Raw genomic sequence first — 18,651 nt, 5'->3', positions numbered from 1 at the left:
AACAAGACCTCAAGGTGCCTGAACCCTCCCCTTGGGGCAGGACCTCATCCCCAACCTAAAGAAGAAGGAGGCAATCCACCCTTTTCTGACTGAGGACCATGGTCTTGGATTTGGACATACTGATATTCAATCCATCTTCATCCCAGCTTCACGCTCGGCTGCGAACTGCTCTAGGGAGAGTTGCAGATTGCAGCCTGAAGAAGCCAATAGCACCACGTCATCCGCAAATAGCAGAGATGCAATGCTGACCCCCAAACCGGATCATATCATATGAAGTTAATGAACAGAATAAGTGACAAAAGGCAGCCTTGGTGGAGTCCATCCCTCACTAAAAACAAATTTGACTTACTCTGGCAATGCGGACAAAAGTCTGGACATATCCAGGGTTTTGGTACCCTGTGCATCCCACACAGTACTCCCCGAGGAACATGCCTGAACGCCTTCTCCAAGTCTACAATGCACATGTAAACTGGTTGGGCAAACTCCCATATAGCTGGACAACTAAAAACCAAACAAATACATTTTCCCATCACTAATTCAAGAAAATGAATGAGTAGGTTTGCTCAAATCTATGGCCTACACTGTATGTCCAAATATGTTTGCAAGAACATTGGCGCGTATTTCCAAGTATGTTTGAATTTTGTTGCCAATAGTACATACCCTGGCTGGCTGGCAAGTATTTTTTGGGATCCACCTACATGTAAAGAATTATTACCAACTCTTCTGCTTATACTACTGTTTTCAGTAACTTGAAAATGTTTTGTCTGCAGTGTATTGGCAGGCTACAATGGCACCATCTTTGCCTATGGTCAAACAGGTAGTGGGAAGACGTTCACCATTACAGGAGGCGCAGAGCGCTATAGTGACAGAGGCATTATTCCCCGCACACTTTCATACCTCTATGAGCGCTTCCTTCAGGTAAGTACATCAACATTTCCATGATCAATTTTTGAACTGCATGGATGCCAAATTTGCTTAATTTTTACAACAATTTAATCAACATTTTTTTTATAATCTACTTTTATTTTAGCCTCTCCCATCAGGGGTTGTACAGCAAGTCATACTCTTCAATCGTTGTTTTCTGTGTCTCGTTTCTTTCACGTCAACTACTACATTGTCATTTAACTCTTCACCACATATATAAATACATGAAACATACTGTACAGTAAATCCACATAAATGTTCCAATCTCAAAAAAGCTAAACACAAGTTGTCTATTATAGGTCAGAGCATAGTGTAGATCAGTTATAACACCCTGCCAATTTTTACATGGTCTTCTTTAGACTTTCAGGGAATAATGTTGTATGTAAAAGGGAAAGCATGATTCATTTCAAATGATGTCAGACCCAAGATGTTGAGTGGTAGCCAAGGTCAAAGGTCAGGTCGGTACCTATTTTTTTCAGTGCTCTTTAAAACTTTACTGCTACATAATAGGTAGCTACCTCGCAGCAGTGAATTGTCTACTATGACAGTTTGTTTAGTTGAGAATGTTTAAATGTCAATGGCACTTTTCAGTTGAATTCATTCAATCAGCTTTTAATACATGGAATCTGCCCCACAGGACAGCAGCACAATGTATAGTACCCACATATCGTACCTGGAGATTTACAATGAAATGGGTTATGACCTCCTGGATTCCAGACATGAAGCATCTCGACTAGAAGACCTACCGTCAGTATGCTTTTTAGAACATGTTTTGATTACAAGTATAAAGTGAGATTTTACAGAGTATAATATAGTGAGGGGATTTTTGATACTAGAGTGATGGGAGTTTTGGTTCTTCACAAGGAACTGTTCATTCACAAACCATTGGCTAGAAAGACTGTCACTTTTGTGTTTTTAGTTTAAAACATCAATGTTTTACTCTTCAAGAAAACACTAGGATTGGCGTTACATAGCAATTCATTTTATTCTTGAAGTGTTTAAATGATGGGACATTTATTATTATCTTCCTCTTAATTATTTTAAGTATTAATTACATTTAGGCATGTTGGGGATTGTGCCAAATCCTGATTCATTTATATATTTGGAAAAGTAAAAAGAAAAATTCAATAATTTCATATTCTCTTTAAAATAAGTAAACACAAATATGCAGAACATTACACACTTTTGTACACTGCGACAGATATGTTTTGACAAAAGCTATCACATCTATCAAATCTATTTTGTAGCCACTCATGTCTACGCAACGTATTCGGCAGCTTCACTTGTGACTATCCCTTCCTTCTCTCTCCACTCAATCCCCATGTGACTTTTTTTTTGTACGCGAAAAAAAAAGCAAAAAAACAACAACAAAAACCCAAAACACAATTGTATGGTACTAATATGCTATGATGATGCTCTGCAGAATTGAGTGTGTGTGTGTGTGTGTTTGGGGTTATAGTAACGTGGTATGGTATTTTTAATCCATCTGAAATTTAGATGTATAAACTTAATATGGCAAGGATAGTCGCTGGCACCAAAAAGACACCAATAGTTCCATCATTGTCTGAAATGTGTGGGTGTAACTGAGCTTTATTCTTCCACTGCCATTTAATTGGCTGGAATCTATTGTGTGGTGAATCTGGAGACTGTAGTATTTGCCAGTCCGTTACAGACTGCCAACAGGAATAACATTATTCAATAGCAATTAACGCGGTCAATTTGATGATAGATTTTGCAATGACGAGGAGAAAAAGGGTTGTGTAAAGAAACATTTTTTTTCACAGCTTGTTATTGGCACGCTTTATAGTCTTTTTTTTTTTTTGTCTTCAGCCATTGCTTCTCTTAGGTTACTTTTCTCTCTACCTGTCTCTCAAGATATTTCAGCGTATGATTCTTTTTCTGTCACAGGCAATACATCACCAAAACAGATATTAGATATGCAGGCACAACAGCATCTTGGTCCATCAACGGTGTTTGTCATGCATTTTCTAGTAGCATTTCTTTTTGAGGCATTCTGCTCAAGGTTTAGATACCCACAAATCATAGACTTCCGGGAATAGACTGTGCCCGACCTTAACCATGCTGTGGCTACACTTGCTGAATCAAGGAGAATCTGTGGCACTGTTGGTCTGCCTTTCTCTTCCACTTCCTATGTCTTTGGACATCAGTGCACTCTCTTATTCTCATCTGCACGATTCCACTATTGGAGGACAGAAAAAAAAAGTCTCCAAATATGCTGCATAATAACTTGACACATTTTTGTAAAATAGAAAGAGACATTTTTAGTGGGAAATTTGGAAAATCAATGGCAGTCAAGACCACAAAGGTTTAACGAATTAACTGCCATTTACGTCTATAGATGTTGAAGATCCAGTGATCTGGCACAGCATGAGTTAATATTCCTGTGTGAAAATTCCCATGTTGTCTCAAGGTGTTTTTGACTCATTTTAGTCCCATTTGCGATACAGTATCAATCCAGTTGTTGTGATAAGAGTTGCATTTGTTGTGTTGTGTTTGTTCCTATGCAGTTGCTATGGTTCTTTCATTTGCTCTGTTATGTCATATAGGATTGGTGTAAGACAGAAATAAATTATCAGTGGCACATTATCAGAACATTAAGTCAGCCTCTCAAGCTGTCATGCCACGTTGTCTTTGGAGTTTGTTCTCGAGTCTGGTTAGTTTTCAGGATCCGGTTTGGTAGTCTGTTCTAGTTTTGGATGCTTGTGGTTTGGTTTCCTGTATACAGTATAAAGACTATACTTCTGCACTTGTGTATCCTGTCTGCTTCTGAGTCCAAATTAGGTTCTTCACATGACATCAGTTGCCATATTATCACCCCACTTAATGAATAGAATGAAACGATGCAACAAAGCCAGTCTATACATCTTGTATGCTATGCATGTGATTTATAATGTATTTGCAACAACAATTATTGTTGTTGCCTACATCACTAGCTCAGGATGATTTTCAGATTGCTTGGATTTAGAGTTTAGTTTGACCAAGGCAAAGAATGTTCCTTACTTCTCAAAATTAGCATCAAGTATGAATAATTATTTGGATTCAAGATTCAAGAGTTTTATTGTCATATGTATAGTATTATTGTAACACACAATGAATTTCTTATTCTGTTCACTTCCTGAGCAGCAGACTACATTCCATAATCGAGCAAATAAATAAGTAGCAATTAAAAAATAGCAATAAAACAAACAATGGTGCTAATAATATGGTGCAAAATATCATGTAGCACAATATATTATTTATGCATGCAGTAAGAGGCAGATTAGTGTGTGAGGGATTTGTTGAGAGTTCGGATGGCTTGTGGGTAGAAGCTATTTGCCAGCCTGGCAGTCCTGGCGGTCAGGCTCCTGTAGCACCTGCCCGATGGCAGCAGTTCAAACACATCTTTTTGTGGATGTGTCTTGTCCTTGATGATGTTGTGTCCAAATGTGTAGCATTTTCTGGTACATGGTTCATCAACCATCCTTGCACAAGAAGAGCTTCTTTATATGGAGTCACAGCCAGCATAGAAAGTAAATGGATAGAAGATCATCCCCAGCCACTTCGTCCAGCTCCTTTGAGGGGGTCCCCTGGTGTTCCCGGGCCAGCCGAGAGACTTAGTCTCTCCAGTGTGTCCTTAGTCAATCCCGTGGCCTCCTCTCAATGGGAAATGTGAACACCTCTCCAGGGAGGCATCCAGCGGGCAATCCTAACCAGTTGTCCAAGCCACCTCAGCTGGCTCCACTCAGTGTGGAGGAGAAACAACTCTATTCCCGGATGTCCCTCCCGGATGACTGAGCCTCTCACCTTTTATCTAAGGAAGAAGCCAGTGATCCCGTGGAGGAAACTTATTTCGGCTGATTGTATCTGGGATCTCATTTTTTTCTGTTATGACCCACAGCTTGTGACCATAGGTGAGGGTAGGAACGTAGATTGATTAGTAAATTGAGAGTTTGCCTTTCAGCTCAGCTCTTTAACCCGCAGACCAATATAAAGTCTGCTGATTGATGAACAATGTATAAATATTTATTAATGTGCATTTACTAGGAACATATGAGACGGTGTAATGCTCACAGTTATTAAAGACTGAAAAATTAACTGCCATTAACTACCAAACTATCATTGACTTTAACTTAATTTAAAAAATGTATTACAGTCAATTTAAGTTAGGAATTACAGTACATGTCAACACATAACTAATTAAAAAAAAACAAAAAACTCAAACAAAAACAAAAAAACATCCGGGTTGTGCGTATGTCTGCCTTTTTTTGTGAGGCGGTCTTCAGTGGGCAACTCATTTGCCTATTAAAGGTGATCCAACACCTATATTTGCTATGCTGGTGTCGGGAAAAGGCATGGGAGTGAGGTGTGCTAAAAATAATTGTTTAATAAGGAGAAGTTGGAATTAACAAACAATATGCAAAGTAACTAAAAACTTACTACAGAAAACTCACACACCGAACTGAAAAACAAGAACAGGTGACAGTGACGGACTATGCGGGAGCTAACAACAAACACCTGGACCAGACACAAGTGTTGCAGGGAGCTGATTGGTTGACATTGGGAACAGGTTGACAAACACAGGTGGACGCAATCAAACTAAACAAGAATTTGGCACATTGGACAAGAACACATGCTCACACTAGACTCTCAAAAAAAAAAAAAAAAAAAAAAGAAACCAGAACATGACAACTGTTTTTTCCTTGTTCTATTTTATTCATTTAGATTTCCTGCATATTTGTTGTATAACACATTATTGATGTTTTTTTCATTCCCAGAAAAGTAATGATCATGGAAGATACTGACCAGAACATCCATCTCAGGAACCTTTCATTGCACCAGTCTGCGAATGAAGAGGAGGCTCTCAATCTGTTATTCTTGGGCGACACAAATCGAATGATTGCAGAAGTAAGAGGTGGTGTGACCAATGAGATAACATACTCAGACTACAGTAAAACTCCTCCACAACTGAACCTGCATGTGCAAAAATACCCCCCAGTGTGAAAAAAAGTCCATGCATTGAAGCCTTTCCCTTTTTCTTACTTCCCCATACAACAAAAAAATCCCCCTGTTGCATAACACAAGAAGTGTTTTTCTCCATTTGCCTTGCACTGAAATTCACTACAGTGAAAACAAGCCTGCAGCAAAAGTCTAGCTTGATATAAGCTTGATACGCCGGCACACATTTTGCACCACTTTATACTCGGTGCACAGTCAGATGATTTTCTCCCAACCATAGGCGGCAGTAAATGGATTCTACAGCATACAAACAACTATACAACTATAACAGAGGTAGAGAATCCTAGTAGATTCAAACTATCAAACTATCTAAATTCTTTCAAGCATTTTTTTAACAGACTCCTCATCTCTCTCCAATGTGGTGCTCGCCAAGAGTTGTTAGGTATTTAGGTCACACTGGTCCTTTTCAGCTGAATCATAAAGGTGTTTGTGCCGGCAAACTTCCATAAGCAATAGTTCATTCGCCATGTTTTCCTTTCGTAAAGAAATTCCGGAAGCTATGCGTTGCGGAATATCTGGCCCGCTTGGCCTCCGCGTGGAGGGGCGTGGTTGCCGAAATAACGTCATTTTGACGCATGGAGCCGCGCAGTTCGGTTTAAGTTTGAATACAGGATAAAAGTAAAGATAAAAGACGGATGAAGCAAAGTGAAAAACATTATGCAAGAAATTGGTGTACTAAGTATGAAAATGATTACTTATTCTAGAATTGGCAATTTCTTTTTCTTTTTTTCAATGTTGGACGGTTTTGTTTTTAACTTCCGTCAAATTGTGTACTACACAACACATTTTTTATGTTTACGTCCGAGACACAGATTTACTATAGTGAAAAGTCCCATTGTGAAAAATTTCTGGCTGAAAACATGATTTCGTTGTAGAAGAGTTCTACTGTATGTATTAATAATAATACACAATATGCCTTTTGATACCCAGATTACAGCATTGAAGTTTTTTTTGTTTTGTTTTTTTTTACCAACAGAACTGCGTCTGTGCTGCCTTTTGTTTTCTTAATTTAAAACTGCTATTGACTTCATATATATTTGTTTTTGAATCATCTAACTATATATTGAGTAATGATGATTTATCATAGTACAGGGGTGTCCAAAGTTGGTTCTCAAGGGCCGCTGTCCTGCATGTTTTCCAGGTTTCTTTTCCTGACACACCTGATTCAAATGATCAGGATCGTTATCAGGTTTCTGCTGAGCTTGCTGATGAGCTGATCATTTGAATCAGGTGTGTCAGGAAAAGAAACCTGGAAAACATGTAGGACGGCGGCCCTCGAGGACCGACTTTGGACACCCCTGTCATAGTAGATGACTGATGATGTCGAAGGCCACCTGTAATATGTTCTATGCATCAAGCCGACGCCTCCCTTCGCCACAAGCGGGTTATGATTTCATGTTTTTTTTTCAGGGAGTGTGTATTTTTAATGTACAAATATTTGCATCTTAGGAGTACCTGCCTACCAGTCTAGTGTAAAATCAAACAAGTAAGTATTTCTCATCTGCCTATTTCTGAAAATGTATCGTTGTGTCAGGCATTGCTCCATCAGCCCAATCCACCTGGGTGCACAGCCAGCACACATTGCGGCCACATGCACATGCCCTTTTGAGTGCATGACTCCCACCCATATTCTTTTTGCTTGCTGTGGTTTCAAAGTTTTTAAACCTCCTGCGTTGCGTGATTTGAAGCATTACACATCGGACTTGATTCACATGGCATCCACCTGCAGAGGCTGCAGGGGGAGTGGGGTGGTCATAAGGCCCACAGGCTGTTTTGTTTTTTACTTTGAATTATTTAGTGAAGCATGTCAATTTGCCAAAAACTGTGCAAAGCTGATTTTCTCTGAGAATTAATTGTGTTCAGGTGAAACCGTTGTAGTATAAATAAAAATGTATTCTTCTTTCCTGTTTTCAAGGACACAGGTGTAGACAAGACTTATCTTTCTTTTGTGCTGCGATAATGTCAATGAAAAGAAATGCTCTGTTTTCACAAGTGTGTTGATGAAGCAGCTTGAGCTTTGTTTTTGGGGAGCCCCCAGCAGCCACCCACACAGAACATTTTGTGAACTCACCCTCACTGAGACCTCATGACAAGAAACTTTCACTTGTGCTTGAAGCGAACAAATAACATCCACATTGTCAATTTATCACTGCCATATTTATCCCTGAAGTCTTTGCTCCAAATCCAGCACAATTCCAACATACTGCATAAAAGACCCTGCCATATGGACAAACTCAGCAGAGTTGGACCTCATTTATCTAAGACAATCCCCACTACTGGTTTATTGGAAATAAAAATCACCTTCTCTATTTCTCACCTTTCCCTGACTTCATCATCAAATATTAGCCCTCGCCTGTTTTATTTTCTGTACACCACTGATTACGTTTTCCTCTTGTTAGGATAAGTTCATGAACTGCATCCCGCAAACTTCCTTGACCTGACTTAATTTTTTCTTGGGAAGTGGGATGCAATGAATTTTCACCTTGTTTGAGCTTTTGTAGCAACAGATTGCTGAGTCCTTCACGCAGTGTGTGGTCAACATGTGTTGCATATCTCCATCAACATGTGGTTCACTCAGAACAAAAGAAAGTTCCACACATTTCTACAAAAGGAATCCATTGTGCTGCTTCTACAAAAAAATGATGTCCATTTTTTGTGTCATTGTTATCAGCACAGTATTTAACATAACACAATCCTGGTAAGATATGTAATTTCAATTAATCACTTGTCAAATTAAGTACAGGGAGTTACAGACTGACTTTGATTTTGAAGGTGGAATGGCATTACAAAAAAAATGGTGGGGGTGGTCACGGTCGCACCTCTTTGGCCACAGTTATAGAAAGTACAGTATATATGGCATGGTGAATTGTGGTCACAGCATGCCTCTATGTTTTTTTCAGATGCACCTTTGGTCAATAGGGGCGCACTGTAGAGCAGCTCCAAATGCCCGTCACGTTAATAATTTTAATGTCATGTCATTTACAAGGCTTAAAATTATTTTATATACCTCTAATTCGATATAGTATGCATCCGTTTTAAAGTGTTTGCACAGAACAATCGCAAAAACGCACTTTTATCAAACGCTGCCTAAATGCCTCTTTGTTCTCAATAACGAGGCTGCGTGGCTAAAATTTTTTCGATGGACTTTGACGAAATAAGAAAAGGAAAAGACGGCTTGACTTGAGTCCAGCCCTTTAACGTGGGCTTGTAGTACGTCGGGACGTACGGGCCCACCATCTCTTGCCCATAACCGCAACGTTACTCGATAAACATGTAGAAATACCTCTAATATATATATGGGTGTGTGTGTGTGTGTGTGTGTGTGTGTGTGTGTGTGTGTGTGTGTGTGTATATATATATATATATATATATATATATATATATATATATATATATATAATGAGACATGCACAAATGGAGATAAAAAAAGTTTTTTGTTCAATATTAATTGGTATAACTGCTGCCTGGTTACATTGGGTTTTTTTTTTTTCCATTGACCACTCAGCATGTTTTTTTTTTTATGTTTTATGAGACTTGTTTGTGAATCTCATTCTATTTTTGTCTCCTCCATGTCACAACCCACTACAACCTTCACTGCACTGACCATCTGAAAATCCACCTCAGCTTTTACAAAGCTGGCACTATCTATTTACTGCTCATTGTTTCCACATGCGGCAGCGTATGTTTTAATCAGCAGAAGCAAGAAAAATGAGGATGAAAAGAAACACGTCTGTTGTTTGAATGAATCACAGATGGAAACTACATGTTTTTTTTGTTTGTTTTTTTTGTTCCCAGGGCCAATACTGTTGTTGATTCAAAACATGATGGTGTTTGTACTTAGTGTCCTTTCTTTTTCACTCTTCAGACCCCCATGAACCAGGCCTCCACGCGGTCCCATTGCATTTTCACTGTGCACTTGTGTAGGCAGGAGCCAGGCTCTGCTACTTTACGACGCTCTAAGCTCCACCTGGTGGACCTGGCCGGGTCGGATCGTGTCAGCAAGACTGGCCTAAATGGACAGTTGCTCACTGAGGCCAAATACATTAACCTCTCCCTCCATTACTTAGAACAGGTACTTTTCTAATTGTGTGTGTGTGTGTGTGTGTTCATTCTTAAATTTGCAACAGCATAAAACATTGTTACAAAATATGCAAAATATATATAAGTAACGGCACCATTTTACCCAACGTTCACCTTAAATACCCATTTTCACCCTATTGGTATGCTATACTGCAGCCTTATCATTCATCACATTGTACATACACGATAAGGATAAACGTATTGAGACACACCACATAGCTTCTTAGTTCATTTGCATTTACTTCTTTTCATTTTGTTTTTCTGCAGGTTATAATTGCTCTGTCCGAGAGGAACCGCTGCCATATTCCATACAGGAACTCTATGCTGACGTCAGTGCTGAGAGATAGCCTTGGCGGCAACTGCAAGACCACTATGATTGCTACTCTGGCAGTTGACAAAGGGAATCTAGATGTAAGTCACATATGGACCAAAGTCATTGATGGCTTTGGTCAAGATTGTAAACAAACTACAAATACCGTGTTTAACGTTCTTGATCGTTACACTAAAGAAAAAATTGATCATCTTGCAAATGCTGTATACACAGGAATCCATCTCTACATGTCGCTTTGCCCAGCGTGTGGCAATTATCAAGAATGAGGCAATATTGAATGAAGAACTTGATCCTGCCTTGGTGAGACAGCTGCATACTCTTCAATACCTCACCAGTCATAAATACTCTTACTCAGACACAATTACACCACATCTGCCATTACAGCCAGGCCTTTCACATGGCTTCCAAGCCTTAATTTGATCAGCAAATGAGTTGCTGTACTGTTTTAGGTTCAAAATGGAACTAAGTGTAACCTACCATGTGTTTAAGTGTCCTCTTTAGCAATCCAAAACCACTTTTTTCCAATGTCAGTGACTTGCTCTAAAATAATCACTTTTTTTTTGGTCTTCCACACATCAACGCCTGCCTGTCTTGCTATATTTCAACTATTCACGGTTTGCATGTGCATTCTCTCCTTGTCTCGTTTAACTGTATTCAATTCTGTTGAGACATATTCTCGCCCAGTTCCTCATATCTTGAGAAATCATCCAGCTGAAGCGTATTGAGTTTATATATTGTCTGGTTTTACATGCAAATAAGCCAATCCGCACAGTTACATCCTTTGTTGCAATTCTTGTCCAGACGTTGTAAATAAAGAGACACCTTGATATTGGGTCACTTAGTTTTAAAGACACAACACATACTCATCATACATACCTTCCCTTACCCCAGTAAACATACAGTACTCATAGTACATCCATCCATTATCTTGACCACGCCTGGAGCCGAACCGAGCTGTCTTTGTGCAAGGTACACCCCGAATTGGTTGCCAGACGACTCGTAAAGTAATAGTACAGTGATACCAATTAAATACACGCTGTGGCCACTATATTATTGCCACTGATATTTGGCTGGCATTTTATGTGAAATCAATTTGCCTGCAGCCAGGCTGGTATTTGTGATCGGCAGCTACCAACTACGTACGGCAGTTTCTCTTGCAAGATCTAAAATTCAGTGTCAATCCAAGTTACTTTTGTGTGAGTCAATGCGACATTATAGTCAATTGCAAACTGCCAATTAATGTCACGGTGAAATTGAAAAGCTTGCATTCTGTGTTTTTTTTCTGACGTGAGAATACATTATTTAGTTGTTAAATGAATAATGTTTTCAGGTTTTCAATCAGCTCTGGAGTCATGGAAAAACTCTGATATTGGACACAAGTATGTTCTAATTTCAATTGTGATGTAATTCAACTCAGCCAATTTGTTAACCACACATCAAAATCAATGGTTGTCTTCCTTAGATGTAGGGAATGAGTCCCAAGCTATGACAAAGGTCCTCAACACCCAATCATATATACTGTAGTTCCATTGCTTTTCTGGGTTGGCTTCATCTTGATGGTAAAATATACAGTAAAAAGTGCTCCAGACAAGGATGGTTTCCTCAAGAGCGCTAAGTGTGTTCTCAGCCCTGAATTAAAAAACTTCAATCCCTTCTTGTTTCTTCCTAAAGCCATGACCTCAGTGTAGAAATTATGGTGTCCAAAGACTCAAAGCCATACTTATTCTATATTGAGTAAAACTGTGTCGTGATAAAACTGCTGAAAGGGTAAAAATTGTTCATTTTAAGACGTAATGACTCACCTAAACCACGCTGCCTTCAGTTTGAACACCATATCATCTACTTGAGAATGCATCTATGATTAGCACATGCAGTACCTATAAATGTTAGATGACATTCAGGAGAAAGTTATAAATGTCTCTGTGGATATCGCTATTGCTTGGTTTTTTTTTTTTTCATACTGCTTTATCATATTGTGGTAATGTACCCCTGATGGGTCTAAAACATCCATATCCTATCATTTTATTTTAGCCAAACAAAAGCCAATGTTTAGATGTTGTGGGAAAACATGCCTGTGTTTCCTTCATAAAGTAGGGCCCCATAATTGCAGCATGTTTGTGTGTGGCAAACTACGTAATAGTTGTGCATTTATGCTGTAACCTGTAGTTATACAGGAGTGCCCTGGGTGTTTTTTTTTTTTGTTTGGTTTTTTTTTAATGTGTGTGTGCAAAAAATGATCCGGGTCTATTTAAGTCATGACTATATAAGTTTGTTGCTAAGTTTATTGGCATTGTAAGTTTGCGGCATTATGTTTTCACAAAAAAAAAAGGGCCTAATTATTTTGTCTAGCCTATTTCCGGACCATAAAATCTGCATGTTGCTACATTGCACAAACCTGGATGGCTATCTTATGCTGACATCATCAGTCAGACATTCTTAGTGCTTTTTCCGAGTATTTGAAATTCCGCCATAGAGTTGTGGTACCAGTGTGGGCTTTGCCTTCTGAAATAGATGACTGCTGATTGTGCTGTCCGACCACTGGTGGTCAACTTTTGAGGATGCAGCTGGGAGTCATGGATCAGACCACAGGGTCCAAAAAAAGGTGCAGGCAGCTCCTTTGGACCGCAATGCCAGCGATGATATTTATGTTTTAAATAAAATACGAGGTGGATTCCAGATGAATATTCATTCAGGCTGATGGCACCTGCCCCAAAACACACACGCCCACACAAAAGCACATATCAGGTCTGTTCCCTATTTGAGGATCCTGTGTTCGCACTTTTTTACATGAGGTGAGGTTTGCCCCTTCTGCATTTCTGATGTATTTGCTAGAAAAGGCAAAGGATTGTTAAAATGGAGAGGTGAGGTTGACCTTTGACTTTGCAACTTGCCCACAGTTGATGTATTTACTCACCAGAATGTTGTTGTTGTGAAAAACCAAAAACAAAAAATCTACTGTAATGCGCAAATGTAAACAAAATTGGTGTACACATAAAAGGAGACGAACTTTCTTTGTCTTTTTTCTTCCCTTTTCTTATTTTCTTACTTCTTTGTATTATTGCCAATATTACACAATCCTTTAACTGGAAAACCTAAGTGACATTTTAGACAAAGATCACTAAAAATTTTGGTCAATAAGATGAACTAACGTCAAAACCACAAAACACACATTTTTGTCAGCCTGGTTTGTTACAAAGTGGTCAGCAGGAGCGTCAACTGTGCCAGGCTGTCAACATCAAAGTGTGCAAGGTGATCCAATAATCCAACTTTAAAATTGAAGGCATATGAAAGCAATTGTGTCCATATACTAAATGGTATGTTAAATGTTATTATTTTGAAGATGGCTAGCCTTTTCACCATGTTTGACAGTGTGTTTTACTGCCATGTTTAATATTAACCAGCAGTGCCGAGCAGTAACAAGCAGCACATTCTCACAATAGCCAAAAGAACATCTTCAAGGACAAGAAATCCCATGGCGTTCTGATCTCGCAAGATTTCATCTTATGAAACCTTGTCCCATCCCTTGTTCTTACCGTAATCCCCGTTTTATCTTTGTTTCCTGATGATAGTGCATTGAATGGTAATGTTTTTATATAGTTATGTGAATTGATAACATGCTTAAAAATGCATACCAGTAGTTATATAAATTAATACGTGTTAACTTTAACTTTACATATTATGGCAACAAGCCTAGCAAAAAAAATTGGGCAATTTATATTCCGGGGTTCAAATGTTGAGCACATCAAACATTTCCTTTCAAGTGAGTACTTTTTCAGCTATTGCAAATCTTCATTATTTGATACCTACTAAATCCTACCTAAACTTCAGCAAACTAATTTAAATTTACAATCTGACAATGACTTTGTTCCATTCATCGTAACCCTAACCCTAACCCTAAAAAAATGTTTGGAATTAAAAGAATATCACACAGACTGAATATGCAGATTTCTAATGTGTGCCAACAGAGAAAAGTAGAAGGTTTACTTACAGTAGTTGAGCCTCCTTCATATTCTTGTTGCTGTATCCAGTTGTCTGGAATCACTTAAATGTTCCTCAAAATGCATTAGTGTGATAAACCACAAGATTGGCTCATCACTTGGCCGCAGTAACATGACCTGGATTTGTCAAAATGTGTATCACGTCTGTCTAGTTTACATTCTTTGCACAAGCATGATCACTTTGTTTTTGTGCAAATTACAGTTGATTGCTCGCCTTAAGCAAGAGGTTCAGTCTCTGAAGGAGGAGCTGACCATGCTGACAGGAGAGGAGAGAGATGACCAGCTAACTGTGGAGGAGATGAAGAAGTATGTGTTTTTGCTTATTTGTGTTCTTTGGTACCAGTTCCACTGTACCATTTAACATCTGCTATGTCCATAACACAGAACAATCAATCACAGCTAATGAAGTCAGTTTTTGTCCATTTATTCTGCCATCCATCAGTTACCCACAGTCTTCATAACATATCACTTCACACCTAAGAAAAGCAACCCCATGCTTTTGTTTGCAGGGTAAGACTTGGTTTCCTCCTTGGTGCACGGCCTGGCACAGCTAAACGTTCATTGCTCCAAAAACCACTAATGTTGCAGAATTCTATCAAAATGAGACTGCATAGTTTGTTTCCGTGCTCCATTATGTTTGCATGACAAATAAAACAACTACACATTTTTATCTTCTTTGGATCCACTTGGATAGTTGCCTCCTTGTCCTTCCAGTGGCTGATTCCAAAACTTTAGGCACCCAATGTTTGGACTGTCATCCAAAGATAGTTTATCAACTGACTGGCCCAGTTAAGCTGGAACATGAATTTAAGTAAATAGTTATCTTTGAACAGACTCAACTTTAAACACTAGAAACGCTCCTCCAATAAAGAGTTCCACTGGTGAGCCGGTGCTGTGCGTGATTGATTGTAACTTGTAAGTGCAGTGGTTTAAAATTCTGCCTCTGTGATTAGGTTGGAAGAGTCAGTCAAGGCCTTTCTAGATGATCCTGGTCCAGATGTGACACTGACATTGGGAGCAGACATGAGGAAAATCCAGTACTGTTTTTGTCTGCTGAAGGTAATAGATTACAAATATTTACACTACTGTAGTATCAGCCAGTACAGTATATGTCTGTCTCTAATATTTGTTTCTTCTCTCTCTCGCTGTGGAGGACCAATGCCTATTTTTATCCAGTTATGGAATGCAGGTTTTATGCATCTCAAAGGCCGGCCATTTTACTTCTTCCTTTGCCGGCAGTACGTTGAACTTGTCTCCTGTGGACGTTTAACATCCAGAATTGAAGATGACGTTCATTGTTAACTCTGATATGGAATTATGTGGATGAAGTGATCTCACTTTCTAATCTCTCAATTAAAATGTAGTTTTGTAGATAGAACAAGGTTGATACAGTTTATAATTGTATCATTTAACATTCCAAAAATGATCAAAAATGTATATGAAAATTCAGAGTATTCAGTCTCTGCCTGATGCCAAAAAAAATCCACATCATACTTTATTGTATCTTTCTTATCTTTCTTCAATGTGACTTTAATTTGAAATGTACCCATGTTGCGTGTGTGTCTCTGTATGTGTGTTAAGGTCAGATGTTGAGAGGGAGTGAGAAAAAATAACTCATTGCAAGTACAAAAAACAAGAATTATATGTTAAATATTCTGTCTTTTATAAGACGATAACTTAAACCCTGTAGCATTCGAATTAAATATTCTACATATCAGATTTTGCTATGTCTGTGGCAATGTTTGTCCTGCTTTAGTTCACCCCAAAGATTAAGTGTTTCCACACCAGATTTATCCAACCATTCCTTTATAACTGCGTTGCACATCGTTAACACTGAATTGTTAGGATTGTAATATCATGAAGCGATCCCACTGGAACGTTTGGTACTTTCTCACCAGTTTATTACTATATCTAGGAACCCATTTCTCTTTACGCAGTTTTCTTTCAGTTTTCTTCACCTCAGTCACGCTGGAATAACAATTTAGAGTGTATTTGTGCTGCTGACCAACTATTATAATCAACACTGGTGATAATGTTGCTATGCTGCCCTTCAACCCTCTCGTGTTGTCAAATGCTGCAAAATTTCCTTGATGCGCTTTGACTTAAACTTTCTAGAACTTTATTGAGCCATCTGTTCTAACTTTTCTGAGCATCAGGTCATCCTCACGATCTTTCTTTTTTCTTTTTTTTTGTTGGACAGACAAACATTTTGGGCAATAGAAGTGGAAACTGCAGTAATCATGATATACAGAAGTCACCAGCAGCCATACAGGAGGAAAAAAATATTCAAGAGCGCCCCTGTACAGAGGAAGTTAACAAGCTAAAAGAATTGCTGGAGCAGCGTGATAATGAAATCCGTATCCTTTGACGTGGTTTCATAATGGTAAAAAACGTTCTTTGTTCCAATTAAAGCGGGATATTGCTGCATCCCTAACGACAGGGATCCTGTTTGATCCGTTTTTTTGTTATTTTTTTTTCCGTGATAAGGTTTGAAGCTCCCTAAATTTCAACACTATCTTAAAATTGTCAACTCACAATGCATGTGCTTCTCATTGACTAGAAAACACAAGCCTTATTCAAATATTATAATGTTGTTGATCAAAATTGGGGTAATCTGTAGACCTAAAATGTAGGCTTTGCCTCACTGCCCTGGTCTAACTGTGTGTTCTATATTTCCTGTGGTGTCTGCTTTATTGGACAACTCAATAAAGAAGGACAAGAAAGATGGGGCCGGGAGATTGAATAAACATTATAAGATATGTGTGACCACAGTATTTGTACTGAATGGCTTTTGAGGGAGTCCATTGATTCATTAACCCCACCAAAAAATATTTTCACCCTATACTTCAATCTTAGGGTCTAGCATAAATGAAGATATCAGATGCCAAACAACTCCATGATGGAAAAACCTGGGACATGAGTTTTGCATAAGAACTATTAAGACACAAACTCCAGAAATAAAGTATTACCTCTTGTAGTAGCCGCAACGCTAAAGGTTAAACACATTTGTGGTGGGTTTAAAACATTACTCCTTCAAAATTAATGCAAGGTACTGTTATTACGGGCTGTAATCAATACATAGTTGTCTCCTGCTGTTATTCCCACTAACATCCCCCTTTTTATTGTCTGGCAGCAAAATAAATGATGTTCTTATGATCCTTCATTTTTCATTTAAAATAATGCTATTTGCACTGTTATTTAGTACAGAATTTTCTGCTGACCACCACAGTTTTTTATGGTGTTGCTTGTCCACAGCTAGACATCTGCTAATGTCATGACAAGACCATGCAAGAGGGACATAAAAATGCAGTAAAGGGGAATGTGCTTTGATTATATTCAGAGGATGTGGAACATACACCAGAAGCCAAGCCTGACTATCTGCAAACTCAGACATATTTTTCCATCCAAAAATTTCAAGGCAGAACACCCAACAAAATGAGAAAAACTGTATATACAGCATACTGAAATAATGATCATCTCATCTCAAATGTACCTGAATTTTGATGTTGTAGAATGGCAACAGGTGGCGACAGATGTTAGTTGTATCTTCTGCTAGTGCACATGTTGAACTCCAGTCCTTGAGGTCCGGTATCCTGCATATTTTCGAACCCTCTCTCTCAAACACACCTGATTCAAATGATTAGGATCATTGTCAAGCTCCTGTGCTTACTAACAACCTAATCATTTGAATCAGGTGTGTTGGGTTGTGCAACCCCGTTTCATATATTTTAAAAAATGTAATAATTTAAAAAATTGTCCAGATGCATTTTGTGTCCACAGGTGCTTGCAAAGCTAGGCAGCATTTTAATTTAAACTTCAATATGGCTGAAAAGTAACAAATATACTTGGAGTCCATTCGAATATGTTGCTGAATAGAAAGGGCACTTAAAAACCTTTTTTTTTTTTTTTTAGGGGGGGTTGTTTCTGCAAACATTTTCAATGGGGGTCCTCGAAAAATTTGCTTTCTAAAACTCCAAAACATTTGAGAACCCCTGACCTAGGGAATATTGAGTAGGCTATTTTAACCTTAAACAATGTGATAGGTTGGTCATTGGAATGCCCTTTCTATCAACAATACGCGGAAAAAATAATCACACAATTGGGGAAAGCATAAAAAGTGTATCAAAAAGCAGAATGTAATGTAATAGGCAGTCAAATCAGGAGTCAGTATATTGCATCAAAAGAGATTGTATCACAAAGGCAGGGAGGTATATGGGCAAGTGAAACTCACGGCTGATCAAGTGTGAGAAGCATCACAGTGGCAGTTCTCCTGTTTCAGGCTTCTTTGGTAGCCATCCAATG

The 18,651-nt window shown here is 38.6% G+C and overlaps 1 protein-coding gene across 3 annotated transcripts in view; it reads left to right on the top strand.

Annotated features, from left to right (window-relative positions):
- kif6 (kinesin family member 6) overlaps positions 1 to 18,651 on the top strand; it is a 59,540-nt gene that overhangs the window by 11,076 nt on the left and 29,813 nt on the right. For 2 of the 3 annotated variants that reach the window (XM_088434039.1, XM_088434038.1), the window contains exons 4-12: positions 771 to 918; positions 1,562 to 1,671; positions 5,700 to 5,829; positions 9,806 to 10,012; positions 10,288 to 10,431; positions 10,565 to 10,651; positions 14,552 to 14,655; positions 15,303 to 15,408; positions 16,550 to 16,706. In XM_088434039.1, the coding sequence (XP_088290165.1) occupies positions 771 to 918; positions 1,562 to 1,671; positions 5,700 to 5,829; positions 9,806 to 10,012; positions 10,288 to 10,431; positions 10,565 to 10,651; positions 14,552 to 14,655; positions 15,303 to 15,408; positions 16,550 to 16,706 (1,193 nt within the window). Of the gene's footprint in view, positions 1 to 770; positions 919 to 1,312; positions 1,383 to 1,561; positions 1,672 to 5,699; positions 5,830 to 9,805; positions 10,013 to 10,287; positions 10,432 to 10,564; positions 10,652 to 14,551; positions 14,656 to 15,302; positions 15,409 to 16,549; positions 16,707 to 18,651 lie in introns of those variants that run through there. The other variant, XM_088434040.1, reaches the window with a different exon arrangement.

The sequence above is a fragment of the Hippichthys cyanospilos genome, chromosome 14, assembly GCF_059441005.1.
Source record: "Hippichthys cyanospilos isolate Australia breed blue-spotted pipefish chromosome 14, RoL_Hcya_1.0, whole genome shotgun sequence".
NCBI lineage: Eukaryota > Metazoa > Chordata > Actinopteri > Syngnathiformes > Syngnathidae > Hippichthys > Hippichthys cyanospilos.
The sequence above is the reverse complement of the archived record's forward strand: the minus strand, read 5'-3'. Positions and strand labels throughout refer to the sequence as shown.